The sequence below is a fragment of the Dendropsophus ebraccatus genome, chromosome 2 (genome assembly GCF_027789765.1).
Source record: "Dendropsophus ebraccatus isolate aDenEbr1 chromosome 2, aDenEbr1.pat, whole genome shotgun sequence".
Taxonomy (NCBI): Eukaryota; Metazoa; Chordata; class Amphibia; order Anura; family Hylidae; genus Dendropsophus; species Dendropsophus ebraccatus.
In genome coordinates, this window is record NC_091455.1 from 115,600,763 (window position 1) to 115,617,924 (window position 17,162).

Below are 17,162 nucleotides of genomic sequence, written 5' to 3' on the forward strand. Positions count from 1 at the left end.
TACACATTGGTTAAATCGACGAACGACTGTTCACATGGAATGATCTGCGAATTTTTTGTGAACGATCAACGATGATTTGAGAACTTGTTGAAAGATCAAAATGAACGATTTCTCGCTCGTCGCTTGATCGTTCGCTGCGTTAACACGTACGATTATTGTTTGAATTCGATCATAATCGTGCGAATTCCCACGATAATCTTCCGTGTAAACGCAGCATGAGGCTGAGCAAGTAACAAGCCTTATTGAAATCAAGCTTTTCAACTGGTGCCTGCTACTCAAGAGCAAAGAGTGCCTGGTTAATATAGGGAATTTTATCTTTAGACAAATGACCATTTGTCTACATGATCGAAACTTTTAAGTACTGTATGTTAAAGGACTAAATAAGGTTCAGGAGGGAAGTGTTTTTTAGTGAAAACTGAGCTCAAGAACAAGAGGACACAGTAAGAGGTTAGTTGTGGGAAACATAAGAAGCAACGTGAGAAAATATTACTTTACTGAAAGAGTAGTAGATGCTTGGAACAAACCAGCAGATGTGGTTGGTAAAGCTATAATAACAGAATGTAAACATTTATGTGTGTATATATATATATATATATATTTTTTTCCCCCCACTCTCTTAGGGGGATGTTTAAACAAAATTTAAATTAAATTTAAAAAAAAATGTGATTGCTTTATGCAAAACACATTATAAATGTAGGACTACCACTGAGGATGGTAGTCCTGTCCTCAGTGCACCAAACCATGTCATTTGCATACGGAATAAACTATAATTTCTCCTAAAACTGTAAAACTGCGAGGATTAAAATAAGGAAACTGCCTTCATCATCAGTGCCCTGTGCGCTATAGGGAAATAACAGCAGGTTAGATGGTTCAAACATGCTGTTAGTTTCCCTTTGAGTCTAATTGGCAATAAAGGTAATGTAATATGGTGTGGAGTTTCCACATGAAAAACGTCTGATAATCTGCGGCACACCTGTTCCATGTGAAAGTAGCGAAGATGTCCAAACACTCACTTATTAGGCCGCCAAAGATAGCCTAGTATAGCCCTCTGCTATCTTTGGCAGTCCCACAATGGGTGAAAGAACTAGCACCCGAGTAGCAACTCTATTCACTTGGGAGACAAGAGATCTCCATTTTATGATAGCTGGAGGGTCCCACAAATGAGATAGTTATAACCTCCTCCTCCTATATATGCCTACAGAGTGGAGCTCACTGAGGAGGAGCTGGCTGCCTACATGTTTAAACTCTGCAGAAACATCCAGGAGACTGTCAGACTTTAGTTAGGGCAGTTTCTTTATAGTGAAGTGTGGAAACCCTATTGCAAGGGTCCTTTTACAAGGCCCGAAGTTCAGCTGCAGGAGGGGCTGCCCGGACAATCCTTTGATCATCCGGGCTGCCCATTGTAATCAGCGGTCGTCTGCTGCCACCGCTCCAGACAACCGCTCCTGTTACACAGAACAATGTGCAGCAGACTGTCGCTGCACTGATCTAGATATTTGAACACATTGAAAGACCACGATCAGCTGATGACGGTCTTTTAACATGAGCTATTACAACAAATTATTATTGGCTGGAACAGCTAGTAATCGGCCAAGTACATCCAATAACTGTTTAGTGTAATGGGGCTTTAAGAGATGATCGCTTGACAGCAATTATCTATTTTGTATTTGAAGTAGGAGGCTAGGTCATTAACACAAAGGTCAGTAAAAAGGCGTCTGTGCTTTCGATTTGAGGAAATGTGGCGATAGTGTCAAAGAGTGAAGAGAACAAACTTGTAATGTAGCCGTTCTGGATTTACTCCAGAGATGTTCAACACACCTAGACACGGTCAAAGAAAATTAGTTGTTGATGTGTGTCAGGTTTGCAGCCGTCTGTGTCAGACTGTTCAGGGTGCCCATGTGTTCAGGGTGGTTTTAAGGGTGTTGTGGTAGTGTTTGGCACCCATATCAGGATAAAGGGGGTGAGATGAGACTGTGATTACTGTACAGGCACGGTCATGTAGGTTTCTGTATGTGTCTGAGGTCAAGGTGTCATGAGGAGGGTAATCTGTAAAAGAGAAGGTTGTGGTCTGAGAGCTTGGAGTTAGTGTTAGTAAAGTTAGAAACTGGAGTAAAGTTAGAAAGTCTAGAAAAGACTAGGTCCATGGTATTTCCTTTTGTGTTGTCGAGTCAGAAAGCTAAGGAAGAAGAGCTCAGGGAGAAGATTAAAGAAAGAAAATATGAGAGGCTGATGGGAAGATTTTGTTGTAAAAATCACCCATTAAGAAAGCAGTAATATCAGTACAGTGGTAGCTTGGTTTAAGAGTAACTTGGTTTAAGAGCGTTTTGGTTTAAGAGATCACAGTTTTTCAAAATTTTGACTTGGTTTAAGAGCATCGCTTTGGTTTAAGAGCTTCCTGTACTGGGTGGAAGCGCAAGTGGCGGAGGGGCATGGTCTGCACAGCGGAGGTCCACAGCCCTGTACTCTGACCCAGGAAGTCTCCCTCACCTTCCAAATCATGGCAGATCCACTTCAGGCTGGGGCTTGCATCAGGGGACTGTGGAGGTAATCTCTCCATAGCTGTAACCCCTCTCTCCCCAGAGTGCTGCTATAATGTGCCGACATCTGTCCTGCTCATTCCTTCCTGCAGTCCCTTTCAGCCCTTGTGTTTCCCATCCTCTCCATTACTGTACAGTACCTTAAAATATCACATATTCTGCTGTTTCTGAATGTTTGTTTCATCTGTTTTACATGGTATTCAGAATATTAAATCATTATTTTGGGGTATGGAACCAATTGTCTGCATATCAGTGATTTCTTATGGGAAAATTTGCTTTGGTTTAAGAGTGGATTTGGATTACAAGCACGGTCCCAGAAAGAATTATGCTCGTAATCCAAGGCACCACTGTAATTAAAAAGTAAGCCAGCCTGGTAGACTCTCAGGAAAGAGTCTCTTAGTGTTAACATCAAAAGAGGAGAATGAGAGAGGGTATAGAGTGTAGTCTGGGGTTACCTAGTTGTACATTCACTTTAAAACATATTGCATACACATAATGAATATTCTATACACTGCACATACTGAGAAGAGGGACAGCTGCTTCCCTACAACTCTATACAACGATAGCACAGAGAACATTATAGAGCAGTATAAGCTTTAATCCAACACTGGTGGGAGATATGGCGCTTATTACAAGCTAGAATAGAAACAAAATTGAGTAAAGTAGCAATAATTTTATTCAGATAATATTAAAATACAAAATAAGCAAAAGAAAAAAATGAATCAACACTATAAAAACAGGGTGGCAATCCTGGAGAGATATCACATATTACATAATTGTATAACAGCAATTCATAATAAAGAACACTGGGACCGGGTATAAAGTGCTAAGTGCAAAACTGTCTCATGGGGAACCAACCCCTATATCTACTGTAAAGACCCTTCCCACCCCATATATGAACTGCTCATATTACCGGTGAATCACAGAATCAACTCGCTCTCCAGGACGCCACCACCCCGACGCGTGTTTCGCGTCCTTCGTCTGGGGGTCCCTGTTCTTACATTCATTTGTACTATTTCATAACTGACGTTACTTGCAAAATCTGTAGTCCCTATTTATTTATACTTAACATATAGCATACATTAAAGTGCATATAGATTACCTACCCTAGACTTCTAACAAGTCTTGCAAATTCCAGGAGAGATGTATCTGATGGGAGACGGAGTTGTCCTTCAGCTAAGGCCAACTGGCAGTCCTCAAATGTATAGTCTGTGACAGACACACCCAAGGCCCTAAGACATAGAAGCAATTCAAATAGTACTCAGCAAATCAAGGGAGACAATTTATTATTTACAATTAATAAAAATGTATATATTCCATTACAATTTGATGAATCAATCCACTGTATTTGTAAAGTTTTTGTAACTAAACCAACAGTTTGCAACATCTGCCATTATCTGTTCATAAAAAAATGCAAGATGGTATACAGTGACAATATTAATGTTTCTGTCGTGGTTATTTTCCCATTTGGCTGAGATTAACCAGTATGACCAAAACAGTATTTTAAAAATACAGTTTCAGGCGAAATGGAAATCTAAGTGAAATATGAATGGAATGAAGGCTGGTACTGTCTCCTTCTTCAACCATGGATAGATCAGTCTACTTTAGAGCCATGGACAGCAATGGCAATCAGAAAATTGATTATGCTTGTAACCAGCACCTAGTAGAGTACTGAAGGAACACTGTTGCTGTACTTAACCTACTTTATTTACATGCTATTTTTATATTGAAACTTATTTTACATTGATGCTAAGATGCATCAGCTACATTACAGAGGAAGGTCTTTTGGTAGCTTTAAAATGGATGATGCAGATCTTTTAGCAACTTTTTGTTGTATGTAGGGTCAAAACACAAAGTACAATGGTACCTTGGTTTAAGAGTAACTTGGATTAGGAGCGTTTTGCAAGAAGACCTCACAGTTTTTCTAAATTGTAACTTGGTTTAAGAGCTCCCTGTACTGGTGGGAGGGGAGTGGGGGAGGGGCATGGTCTGCATATCGTGGTCTACAGAATTGTACTCTGACCCAGGAAGTCTCCCTCACCTTCCAAATCATAGCAGATCCACTTCAGGCTTGGGCTTGATTCTCACTTCCTGATTGGTCCATGCTGAACACTCCCCCCCCTTTCCTTTTGCTGTCATGTGACCACACAGACCTCTGACAGCAGCCCTGCTTCTCCATTCTAGCCTGTTGTACTACACTACTGCATTATGGGGATTTGCAGGTCCATCCTGTATCTACAAACTGCTGCTGTATTTTCAGGTTTATGCAGTTACTATACATTATACGCCACATGCTGATTGCTATACTGTACAGTAACTTATAATATGACATATCCAGCTGTTTTCTCATTGTTTGTTTACATGTAACCTGTTCTACATGTTATTCAGAATGAAAAAAAATAATTTTTTTGGGGTGTGGAACCAATTGTCTGCCTATTAGTGATTTCTAATGGGAAATTTGCTTTGGTTTAAGAATGGACTTTGATTACAAGCACGGACCCGGAAAGAATTATGCTCGTAATCCAAAGCACCACTGCATATTTTTTTTATTTTTTTTTTTTTAGAAAAAACAAACATAAATCAGTTCTCACATAAAGAAAAAGTTTACAAGGCTTTTTTACAGATGTATGGGCAAGTTTTTCCTTGGTGGCTGATTTGTGACATTTTTTAGATAAAGGGAAGAGTCCCATCAGTGAATTAATTTTTTTATTTTTATATTTTTTTTTTTTGGGGGGGGGGGGGGGGGGGGGGTTGAGAGACAAGCCTCTGCATCCATGAAACTAATGGAAACTTACCTCATGCTTCAGGCTCCAGAACAGATGCAACTGTCAATGGAAGTTGGCCTTGCTCTGGAAACGTACTAAGCGTCCGAGTTCCATGCAGTACACCTATTCTTAAAAGGGTTCTTACGCAGAACTCAGATGGTTAGAATGCTCCCGCAGCAGCCCCAACTTCTGTCAGCAGCTGCATGTGCACCTGGAAGTTTGGGAGCCTGAAGCATGACAGGTACACGTTAAAAGAAAAATACAAACATTAAATAGGATAAAAGAGCTTTGTGGTACATACTTGGCCATTACATGTCTTACGTTGTTTGCATACAGAGCAGGGTTCCTCTTCTCCTCTTCAGATGGAGTATAGATGGGAAGAAACTACAAGATACAATACATGAAAATACTAAGTTGTGTTTTGCAGAACATTGGGCAAGTGAATCCCACTACTCCTTATTAACAATCACGCTTGTAAATTATATTTACAGCTCAGGTAAATTACTACCAAATTTGACTTCAGGATAGGCCCTATTAGGCCAATATTAGAGTATGCCTCCTGGGACATCAACAATGCGCTGTTCTAAGTGGCAGTGGTATACCTGCAAGCACCACAACCTCTTTAATGTAACCATACTTTTAGAAAAGCCAATGCAAGATACAGCAGTATGCTCCAATTTAAGAAAATCCCTAGGCAACATTATGATGTACATAGGGTCTGAAAGGGTGATGACGTGATATGGCTCATTTAGCTAGGACTCTTGTAGGACTCTTCAAGTAAAATTTTTGGAAACACAATCATTTAGCAAACTTCCCTCCTTCTCCCAACAATGGGATGGAAATAGCCAAGATATCAGGAGAAAGAAGCAAGTTTACTAAAAAACAAAAAAAACATGTTTGCAAAAATACTGCAGACGGAACTATGATATATCCCTTTTAATGGTCAGTAATATTGTATTTTGGACTCTGGTACCAATTTCCACTAATGCTACAATTCTTTGTGTCTCTATCTATTACACATGTGCACTGTGAAATTGGGTTCTAATTTTTAAATGCTGAAACTTATATGGTAAATATGATTTCTGCTTTGTCACACAGGGCACGGGAAACTAAACTGGTTTTATAGGGTGAACAGGTTTGATCTCTTGGTTGGTCATTCATTAAAGATGTGGGCTAGAACTTCTCAATAACATACCAGTCAAACAGGCATCTTATGACTAACTGGAGCAAAGTGTGTATGTGTGTATGGGCATCAAGACAACAATGCTAATAAAGATGTAGGTATTTAACCCCACATATGTATGGAAAGTCACCATGATCTTTGTCTCCCCAGATCCTCTATATCAGTGAAATGTTCACAAAAAATAAGTTGTAGGAGGCCTATTCAACAGAATGTAGAGTGTGATTCAGAGTCACATTTAGGGTGCAAACACACAGGACGTATATGCAGAACGTTTCTCGCTGCGTAAACGCAGTGAAACTCGCTGCATATCCCGTCCCTGTGTAGTCAATGGCAGGCAAAATCACAGCAGGGATGAACATCCCTGCTGCGAGTTTGTCTGCAGCCCGCCCTTTTAACCCCCCGGCCGCCGGAGCGTATACTTTACCTAATCCCGGCTCCGGCGGTTCCCAGTGTCTTCAGTAAGCCGGAGCGGGGACCAGGTAAAGTATATGCTCCGCCCGTGGGGACGATCGGGGCTGCAGGATGTGTTAAGGAGGCTGCGGGCAGCGGCTGGCTGGAGCATATACTTTACCTGGTCCCCGCTCCAGCTTGCTGAAGACACTGGGAACCGCCGCTGCATATACGTCCTGTGTGTTTGCACCCTTATAGTCATGCGTATCAGTTACTGCTACAATGTTCTCTCAACTTACAACAACCTAAAGTTACAAAAGTATCAACATACAACGTTCCTTTCTGGACCATCATAACTTGAGGCCAGACTCAACATACAATGCTACAGACAGTCATGATCTGCGGTACATGTGAATACCTAGATGATCCATGGCCATTTTACTGGTAAAACCCAAGTATTGGTGAAGTGATTGGCTCCTTTGGGCACCAGGTGAGGGCGGCTTCATTTTATTTTTCTGGGACCCCGTGTGATCTGTATAGGACCCTAAAAACTCTACATAAAAAGCAATTTACAGTTTCCAGTAGCTCCTTCTGACTGTTGTATGTAAGGACATGCTTTATCCATAGTAGTTATTTGCTTATTTTGTTTTAAACCCCTTAACGACCCATAACGTACATTTACATCATGGTGATGCTAGGGGAGTTCAGAGAGGGTCTGAGCCACGACTTTGCTCTGAACCGCTGCATTCAGGCCCCTCATCCCGATGCAATTTTAGAGGGGGGGATCAGCATCGAAATAATGCTGATTCCAATTCAGTAATCCATAGATCTGGGCTGCACTTGATCTAATAGATCTTTGCTGTATAATGTATACTACACTAATCTCTATGAGAGATCAGTGTAGTTGTACTGGAAGTCCCCCAGGGGGACTAAAATCCTCAACCTAATAAAAGTTTGAATCCCCCCCCCCCTTTTCCCATTTTGTAAATAAAAATACATACATACTTGGTATTGCCTCGTGCGTAATCTCACACAATAAATGGCGCAAGTGCAAAAAAAATCTAAAGTGCAAAATTGTGCATTTTTGGTCACATCAAATCCCAAACAATTGTAATAAAAAGTGATCAAAAAGTCGGATATACGCAAGCAAGGTACCGATGGAAGGTACAGATCATGGCGCAAAAAATTACACCTCATACAGCCCCATAGATCAAAAAATAAAAGCGTATTAATGATTGTAATAGAGTGATTTTAAGAAATACAGTGGTACCTTGGTTTAAGAGCTCACAGTTTCTCAAAATTGTGACTTGGTTGACGAGCATTGCTTTGGTATAAGAGCTCTCTGTGCTGGGTGGGAGGAAGAGTGGGGGAGGGGCATGGTCTGCATAGCGGGGTCTACAGCCCTGTACTCTTACTCAGGAAGTCTCCCTCACCTTCCAAATAATAGCAGATCCACTTCAGGCTCGGGCTTGCACCAGGGGACAGGACTTTGGAGGTAATCTCTCCATAGCTGTAACCCCTCTCTCCCCGGACAGAGAGTGCTGCATGTATGTGCCCACATCTGCCCTGCTCAATCCTTCCTGCTCCCTGCAGTCTCTGTCAGCTCTTGTGTTTCCTATCCTCTCCATTACTGTACAGTAACTTATAATATCACATACTCGGGGTGTGGAACCAATTATCGGCATGTCAGCGATTTCTTATGGGAAAATATGCTTTGGTTTAAGAGTGGATTTGGATTACAAGCACGGTCCGAACAAATTATGTTCGTAATCCAAGGCACCACTGTATTTGTTTTCTTTTAAGGTTTTAATTTTTTAAAAGCCTTCAAATAAAATAAAAGTTATGCAAATTGCCTATCATTGTGATTGTGTCACATGTCAGTTTTACCACAGGGTGAATGGCGTAAAATAAAATAAAAAATGCATTTTATTTTCAATTTAACTGTGCAAATAAATTGTTTCTGGTTTTGCTGCATATTTTACAGAAAAATTAAGTCTGTCATTGAAAAGTACAATTAGTGGCACTAAAAAAGAGCTCATGTGGGTCTGTAGGTGAAAAAAATGCAAGCGCAATGGCGGGAAAAAAACATAAAAAAAAAAATCACAAAAATAAAAATCGGCTCAGTCCTTAAAGGTTTAAATCTTTTTTTTTTTCTCATTTTGGGATGACATTTTGGGGGCTTTAGCACAAATGACCTGCTTTACCATAGAGTTTTTGTCTCAGGATACAATATTTCCAACATACAATGGTTGTCTTGGAACCAATTAATATTGTAACGTAAGGGACCACTGTATATTATATAATGCTTTTCAGAACCACCTCACTTACCTCTATTTCTATATAGTTGTGGAACTGACATAAAGAAAGCCATAGTATTTCCATCCTGGAAAAAAGGAGCAAAACAATCATGACTAAAAATGGTGCATAAACGGTATTATGAGCACAAGAGTGAGTTGCATTTCAGTACAGAAATACAGAAACCTTGACAGGTATTTAGTGCAGTAATCTCACTATATGCCTATTCTAAATATTTTGCAGTATTTCAAAAACCAAGAAAGGGGGTAAAACTCACGCTCCAGGTCCTTGCCATGTCCACGTTATTGTGTCCTGGAGAGTAAATAGGAAAAATTAAAAAAAACAACAAGCTCATTAAACAGTAAAAAGAAAAAATACAAAAAAGGAACAGTATTAAAATAAGAGGCAATAAAATAAATAAGCATATTGCAATTTCAATAAAATTTCTGACACAGCATTATATTCACAAAGTACCCTTCTGGCACATGAGGCACGTGGGTATGGCTTGAAACTTGCATGCAAAGCAACTGATTTACTATATACTCTACAACAGGTGCAACCTTTAAGTTTAAAGTCTAGTAACAACATGTCTACATATCCCATCTGACGTAGATCAGACTTTGAAGTGGCTGTTCTGCATGTGACAAGCTGGAGCCATGGTTTGTCACTGCACACAGTGATCTACTCTTTTTTGCTTCCATCACTAGCAACATGCTGGCGCAGCGGGCGTCTCTGTTGCCATCAACCTTCGGGCTGTCTGAGCCCCCTACAGCGCCCGGAATCCTGCTCTGATCAACCACTAGCAGAGTGAGGGGGGATAGTAACTACTGCTCGCTGTGGAGAGGCTGCCATGCTGTGCAGGACAGGGAGTAACTAGCAGATTAGTGCGGATCTGACCACCTAGTGTTCGGTGAGGTTTGGACACCCCCATAGAGAATAAATAGAAAGCCAACTGTGCATATGTGGTGGCACTCCATTCATTCCAAGAATATTTGTCCTCCATTCTTGAAATAGGTGGAGTTCCAGTGGTTAAGATAACTTTTCATAATGAGAGTGCCCCTTTAATGAGCTAGTATATATGCGTTATTTATGTCATTTTGTAATATATTGTAAGTGGCTCCAAACCAGAGTTTCACATTGAGGGCAGCATCACACATACCGGATTCACATCGAATTTCACGCTGCGAGTTTGCAGTGAAATCCGCTGTGAATGTTGGTAGTGTGAAGTTCAATGGGGTTACATACCCGCAGCAGAATTTTCATTCCGCTGAGAGTATGTGACCCGGCCCCTTTAACCCGCCGCAGCAAACATTACCTGCTAGGCACCGCAGCTGCATGGCCCATGGCTGAGGCTCCTGGCCCCCATCGGTTCTGCTCAGCCAATCAGTGCTGCCGTGCATTTATTGGCTGAGCGGGATCCTCACACACAGCTGCGGAGCTGAGCAGGTAATGTATGCTGCGGGCGGGTTAAAGGGGCCGGGTTACATACTTGCAGTGGAATGAAAAGACGCTAGACTAAATCCATTCTGTCTCACTGCGGCCTCCTTCCTCCCTCCCCCCAGAGGCTTGAACCCCGTGTACTCCATCTCTTCAGTGGGCTCGGTTAGCGCTTACAACCCACTGAAATGACATGTGATCCACTGACATCTCTGTACTGGGGTGTCATAGGGCCTTGTTTTTCCCACATATGTGTCCATAGCCTTAAAAAAACTTACATACTGTGCTGCTGTAAGCATTCCCCTTAAGCCTCTTGCTGCTGAATTGTATGTGTGTCTGAAAAGCAAAGAGCAGAAAAACAGTGAAAAGTGAGCAAAGCAGGTCACAGGGACAGATTGTGATGGGCAATGCAGGGACAAGACCAGGTTACTAACAAATAAATAATAAAGAAGACCATACTTTCCTGTCCAGGGTTCCCCACATGTACTCCATCGGTTTCTCTGGGTCGGATTTCCAGTTGAGTGACGGCCCGCTCAGCCAATCACTGGTTGCTGCGGGACAGGCTGGCTGTCATTCAACTGGGAACCAGACCCACACACCAAAGGAGGACACGGGAACTGTGAACAGGTAAGTATTTTCTTTTTTTATTTATTTTTTATTAATTAGTAACCTGGTCTTGTCACAACATTGCCCATCACAATCTGTCCCTGTGGCCTGCACTGCTCACTTTCACTATTATCTGCACTTTGCTTTTCAGATACATAAAAGTCAGCATCAAAAGGCTATTGGACAATGCTTACAGCAGCAGAGTATGGACGTTTTCTAAGACTATAGCACTATATTCTGGCAGCGGAATGAAAATCTGCTGCGAGAATGGAGTGCTATAGTGCTATAGACCTGCGGCTGACAGATTTACTTAAAAAAAGACTGGGTTCACACTGTATTTGTGTATTTTTTGTGTATGTTTCCATACATTACCTTTTTACTGTATACAAAAATGTAGTCAACTATGCTTCTTGCAAAATAAAATAAATGTAAGTTCATGTAGTACGTAAGCTACAGTGCCTAGCACTGAATATACATAGGATGATTCTAGAACTGACAATTTTAGGTCCTGGAAACAGAATTAGGTAACAGGATCCATTTGTGTGAAAAATAAACAGACCCTGTGACTGTTTTGTAGAATTCTCTATATAAGAGTTGCATGAACCAATACAGGGCAAACACCAAAAAAAAAAAAAAAAAAAAAAAACAACCTGGTTGTTCTTTATTAAAATGGGATCGGTTATACAAAAGACAATCTTACCACACAGTAACCAAAAAGAGGCCAACAGAACAGGAGAGGTTAAGCACCAGCTCATATGACGGTGGCTTTCGAGCCCTGCTCCAGGGAGAGGCTTGAGCTCACTCTTTGTAGTTCTGTGTTTCGTAAACACCATGCATTACAGTCAATGGATTTTACACAGTCCCATAAGCCAAATGACTTTTCTTTTTTTATTTCCCTAGTTAAATAGTGACTCAGAGACCACAGGGATTTCTGCCATTTGTCCCACCCGCCCAGATGCTACAACCATAATCTAATCAAATAAAACGGGGATATGGTCAACCTCTTCTGGAGCTTTCTATTATCTCTATATATTAGAAATTCTCACATGTAAGTACACATAACGCAGGTGACTCCTCATAATGCACAGATTAGGAATGGTGGCTACAAAAACAGCTCTGGGTAGACCTGGTTCTGTGGTCAATGAAAATTTACCAGATTTAACATCCACATCATTCTATATAGTGCTGCTGAGGTTATATATGGTAACATTAGGTCTGTGTGTAATAAATGTGTAAGAATTTATATATAAACACTAAGACATATGTATGCTAAACTCTTCACTGTCTCACTGTTATGGGGTTTGTTGTCTGCAGCATGATTGGTATTTTCAGACAGTACTAAAGAAAGGCAGGAATACATTATTTTTTAAGAAGGAAGTTGACCTACCATTTTGTTGGGGTACCTCAAAACTACTGGCTGTACCGGGACAGCGGGAATAAACGCACCTAAAACAAAAAGAAAGAAAATATATGGTAGAAATAAAAATATAAGTGATAGTTTAGAAAAGTCAAATCTTGGTATTTAATTATCATTGTGGTGTTTGTGTGTGTGTGTATTATATATATATATATATATATATATATATATATATATATATATAATACACACACACACATACATACTTATGTGTTTTATTTTAACTGGTGAACTCATTGAGAGACAAAACATGTTAAACATGCAACAAACACAGCCTTGCAGGTTCAACAAAGATTCAGATTTATACAATTTTCTAATATATAGTATTTTCTGTCAGCTCCTGAGAGTTTTCAAGATCTCCTCTTACAGTTCCTCAATAAGGAGCTCCATTGTTTACCTTCAGCAGATAATATCACTCCTTGGTCATGTGACGGACACGCAGGTGCACAGTTTATTACACTGTAATGCTACAATGCACCCATGAGCTCAGGACTGATTGTTCTCCTCTTGAAGACAACAGTGAAAGTTTCTAGTAAATGACAGCAGGCAGACCTCTTAGGAACATTGAGTGATTAATACAGAAAATATATTGGAAAATTGTATAAATCTTATTGGCTGAACACTCCTAAAAAGAGTTGATCCAATGTTACTTAAGATCAGGCCTGGGGATACAACGGCACCCTGGGCTAACTGGGTGATTCAGATCCCGCCAAGTGAGGTTCTTGCACAGGTCTTATTTTAGTTAATAGGTTACATGTAGGGATGGTCCGAACAGAGTTCGGACCATCCCTACCTCGGTAATGATTCCCGCTGTCTGCCCGCTCTGTGGAGCGGGCGGATCCAGCGGGAGGACCGCCTGGAAAACTGGGATACAGCCACAGCCATAGGCTGTATCCCAGTTTTCCAGGCGTTACTCCCGCTGTATCCGCCCACTCCACGGAGTGGGCAGACAGCGGGAATCTGCTGCCAAGCGTTCTGGTTCATACGAACCCGAACCTCGGCAGGTTCGGACCATCCCTAGTTACATGTAGGGGTGGTCCGAACAGAGTTCGTACGGACCCGAACCATCCGCAATGATTACCGCTGTCTGCCCGCTCCGTGCAGCAGGCGGATCCAGCGGGAGAACGCCTGGAAAACTGGGATACAGCCATAGCCATAGGCTGTATCCCAGTTTTCCAGGCGTTCCTCCCGCTGTATCCGCCCACTGCACGGAGCGGGCAGATAGCGTTAATCAGGTGCCCAGCGTTCGGGTTCAGCCGAACCCGAACCTCGGCGGGTTCGGACCATCCCTAGTTACATACATGAAAACTGCTGGTTGTCATATGTCATTGCCTTGTGTGCATTTGTATCTCTCCACCCTGACCTAACAGATCAGGCAAGATAATAACACTAGATTAATAAGTTAAATGAGTTATTCAGGATAAGAAAGGCACAGCTGCTCTCTGTTAAAAACACTATTAGAACCTGACTTCATTTAAGTCAATGGAACTGACCATACAACCGACAAACTGAGGACAAGAGTGGTGCAGGATGAAAGCAGCTAATATTTTTTCTAATCCTGGATAACCCATTCAAGTATTTACAGTAATATATAGCATTACAAAATTAAAGCGACTCTGTACCCACAATCTGACCCCCCCCCCCCCCCCCCCCAAACCGCTTGTACCTTCGGAGAGCTGCTTTTAATCCAAGATCTGTCCTGGGGTCTGTTTGGCAGGTGATGCAGTTATTGTCCTAAAAAAATACTTTTAAACTTGAAGCCTCGTGCCAAACGTGAGTATCTGTACCCTAACTTTGCACAACCTCTCTGTCCCTCCTCATCATTAGGAATGCTCCAGGCAGATTGCCAGCTATTCCCCACCTGTGGCAGCCCGGCACATGGGCTGGATCGTTAAGGACCTGTGCAATGTTCAGTATGGAGGAAATGTTCCAGTGGCATTCCTAATGATGAAGAGGGTGGGGAGGAGGGACGGAGGAGTGGTGCAAAGTTAGGGCACAGATACACCAGTAGGGCACAGGGTTGTAAATTTAAAAGTATTTTTTTTAGGACAATAACTGCATCACCTGCTGAACGGACCCCAGGACAGATCATGGATTAAAAGCAGCTATCCGAAGATACAAGTGGTTTGAGGGGGGTCAGATTGTGGGTAGAGGGTCGCTTTAACATGAGTGATTGCTTTAGGCAGTGTTCACACATGCCATTTATTTTGTGTTGACTGTGTTTTGGCTGCAATTTTGCTGCAATTATGATAAATAGTGCAATCACAGAAAATTAGTGCCATTTTTGGCACAATTCTGGCAAAGTTACAGCAAATAGGCGCCATTTTACAGAATTGTGAGATTTTTTGCAAAATGGAATCAAAAATGTATCATTAATGCTTAATAAAGGCCATATGTGAACAAGACCTTAAAGCAAATGTACCACAAGGTACACCGCTTTGTGTTTTTTACATGAACAGACTGGTGCCTCCCCTCTGTGACGCAACTACATTTGAATCAATAGAGCCATGTCACAGAGGAGAGGGGAAATCATCACACTGTGGGACAGAGGGCCAGCCTCCGGTGCTTCATGCCCGGCCGGTGCCCGGTAATAGACTGGAGCTGTGTACAAGGAACCAGGTGGCAACATCATGTACCCAACTGACTGACTGCCCACTCCGTCCCGGCAATGAATCAGCCAGGCCCTGGTGTTGCAACTGAAAAAGCCGGGTATGTGATGTATCTGCCTTCCAGCAGAAAGTGACAGCCGGCTGCTGTCAGCGAGACCAGTGAGCGGCACTACACGGGCGAGTTTACATTGTTTATAATTTTCCCGCACTGCCTTCCCTGCCTCAATTTTTTTTTACTTGTTGGAGCTTCTCCTAATTTAAGGTAAACTGTTTGTTGCAATTCAAATTGCAATCTGCTGACACTGTTACATAGCTGTTACGTCAAGGCGAAACAGAGTTACCAAGTCTCTGAAGTGCTGAGCACTGTAACATCCCAGTTAGCTGGAAGCCGAGCCCAATTTCCGAATCTCATACTTGTGCAAAATTCAGACTCTCAATAATGCAGCGATAGGGATTGGAGGGAGAGTATGGAAGCATTCCAGCCCTCAACACTTCTGGGGGTTTGGGAAAGCCTCAGACTCTTTCCACCAGAGGGGGAAAAAAGCATTAAAAAAGCACAGACCTGATATAAGAAAGGTACTGCATGTCTCTTTGACCTAACAGCTATGTAGCTTTGTCAGCAGTTTGGAATGGGAATTACAGCTGACAGAGCTCTTTAAAAAATAAAAATAAAATCCTTTTGTAAATGTTGAAGGCAGGTCAAATGCTATTAAAAGCTAAACCTACAGATGCAAGTTATTGTGCGACATAAGGCTACTCAAAAAATATGAACCTTTTTCACATAAAACATAAAAAGTAGGCATCATTCAGGCTTCCCCAAAGTGCATCAGGTCAAAGACATTAATCCAAAGTATCACTTTGGAGCGAGATATTTGATTTTATAAAAGAAGATTAATTTTATTGTGACGCAAGTCGAATGTCCACTTGTCAAAGCTCAGCTTATCTACTCAGCATTTCCAAGACTACGAATACATATGGGTCAGGCTTCACATACACTGTGGGAATGGTTCACTCAGACAGGTGGTCACATTCTTTATCTCCTCCCCACCCAGCACAATAACAAGAAGAACAAGCCAGATGAGGTACGACCACCACAATGCAACATAAAAAGGCACCAAAGTGTATCTATTACACCGATTACCAAAAGCTCTATGTCCAATAAATAGACCTCAATTCTTTTCTCATTTGTAGTAATGTGTCCATATTTCACTTGAATCCAGCACCACATTACATTCATTGATCGTACAATACATAAAATATGCTGGGCTAGTCACATATAATCCCTGAACCAAGGGCATTTTCAGCTACACATAATACTAAGTAGCATTCAGTCCTGGGTGAAAGCGGCCACAGTCTGTTACCGTAAAAGATGGAATTTGGCAATAATATGTTTATAGGATGCGCTGTATAAAGTGCTATTGGGGAAAGCCTTTTAACTTTTTTTATGCTTTTAGCTTCTTTATTAAAAAGGGACATGAAGGGGTAAAAGAGTTATGAAACAAATATGAATGGAACGAACACAAGGATTTTTAGAATGAAAACTGTTATAGAAGCACCAGAGTCAACATGATTAACCGTGATAAACTGTGCATTTCTGCTATTTACACCATAGATACATAACACAAACAATGGAACATGACCCCTCTTCTTCATGCAAACACAAACTCTGCATAACACCATAGGGGAGAATTATCTTTCCTCTACCTGGTGTACAAAGACCTTTTTATGCAAACCAAATGTGTGACTTTTTGCCCATGTATGCCCTGTTTGTTTGATGGACAAGAAAAGGGGAGGGAGTGACATAGTGCCGAAGAGGCATGGCCTCCTCCCGCACCCAATTTACCATATAACTGCAGGTGTAAATCATGTAAAAAATGAACACCATCTCAGAGCTGGCGCGGATTCCCAATTGACGCATGGCAG

At 41.5% G+C, this 17,162-nt stretch overlaps 1 protein-coding gene across 1 annotated transcript in view; it reads right to left on the bottom strand.

Annotated features, from left to right (window-relative positions):
* The window catches only part of LPCAT1 (lysophosphatidylcholine acyltransferase 1), a 101,560-nt gene that overhangs the window by 12,472 nt on the left and 71,926 nt on the right, over positions 1-17,162 (bottom strand). The window contains exons 6-10 of the mRNA XM_069958145.1: positions 12,601-12,659; positions 9,448-9,482; positions 9,204-9,258; positions 5,604-5,686; positions 3,644-3,769 (exon numbers count right to left, since the gene is read on the bottom strand). Of these exons, the coding sequence (XP_069814246.1) occupies positions 3,644-3,769; positions 5,604-5,686; positions 9,204-9,258; positions 9,448-9,482; positions 12,601-12,659 (358 nt within the window). The remainder of the gene's footprint in view (positions 1-3,643; positions 3,770-5,603; positions 5,687-9,203; positions 9,259-9,447; positions 9,483-12,600; positions 12,660-17,162) is intronic.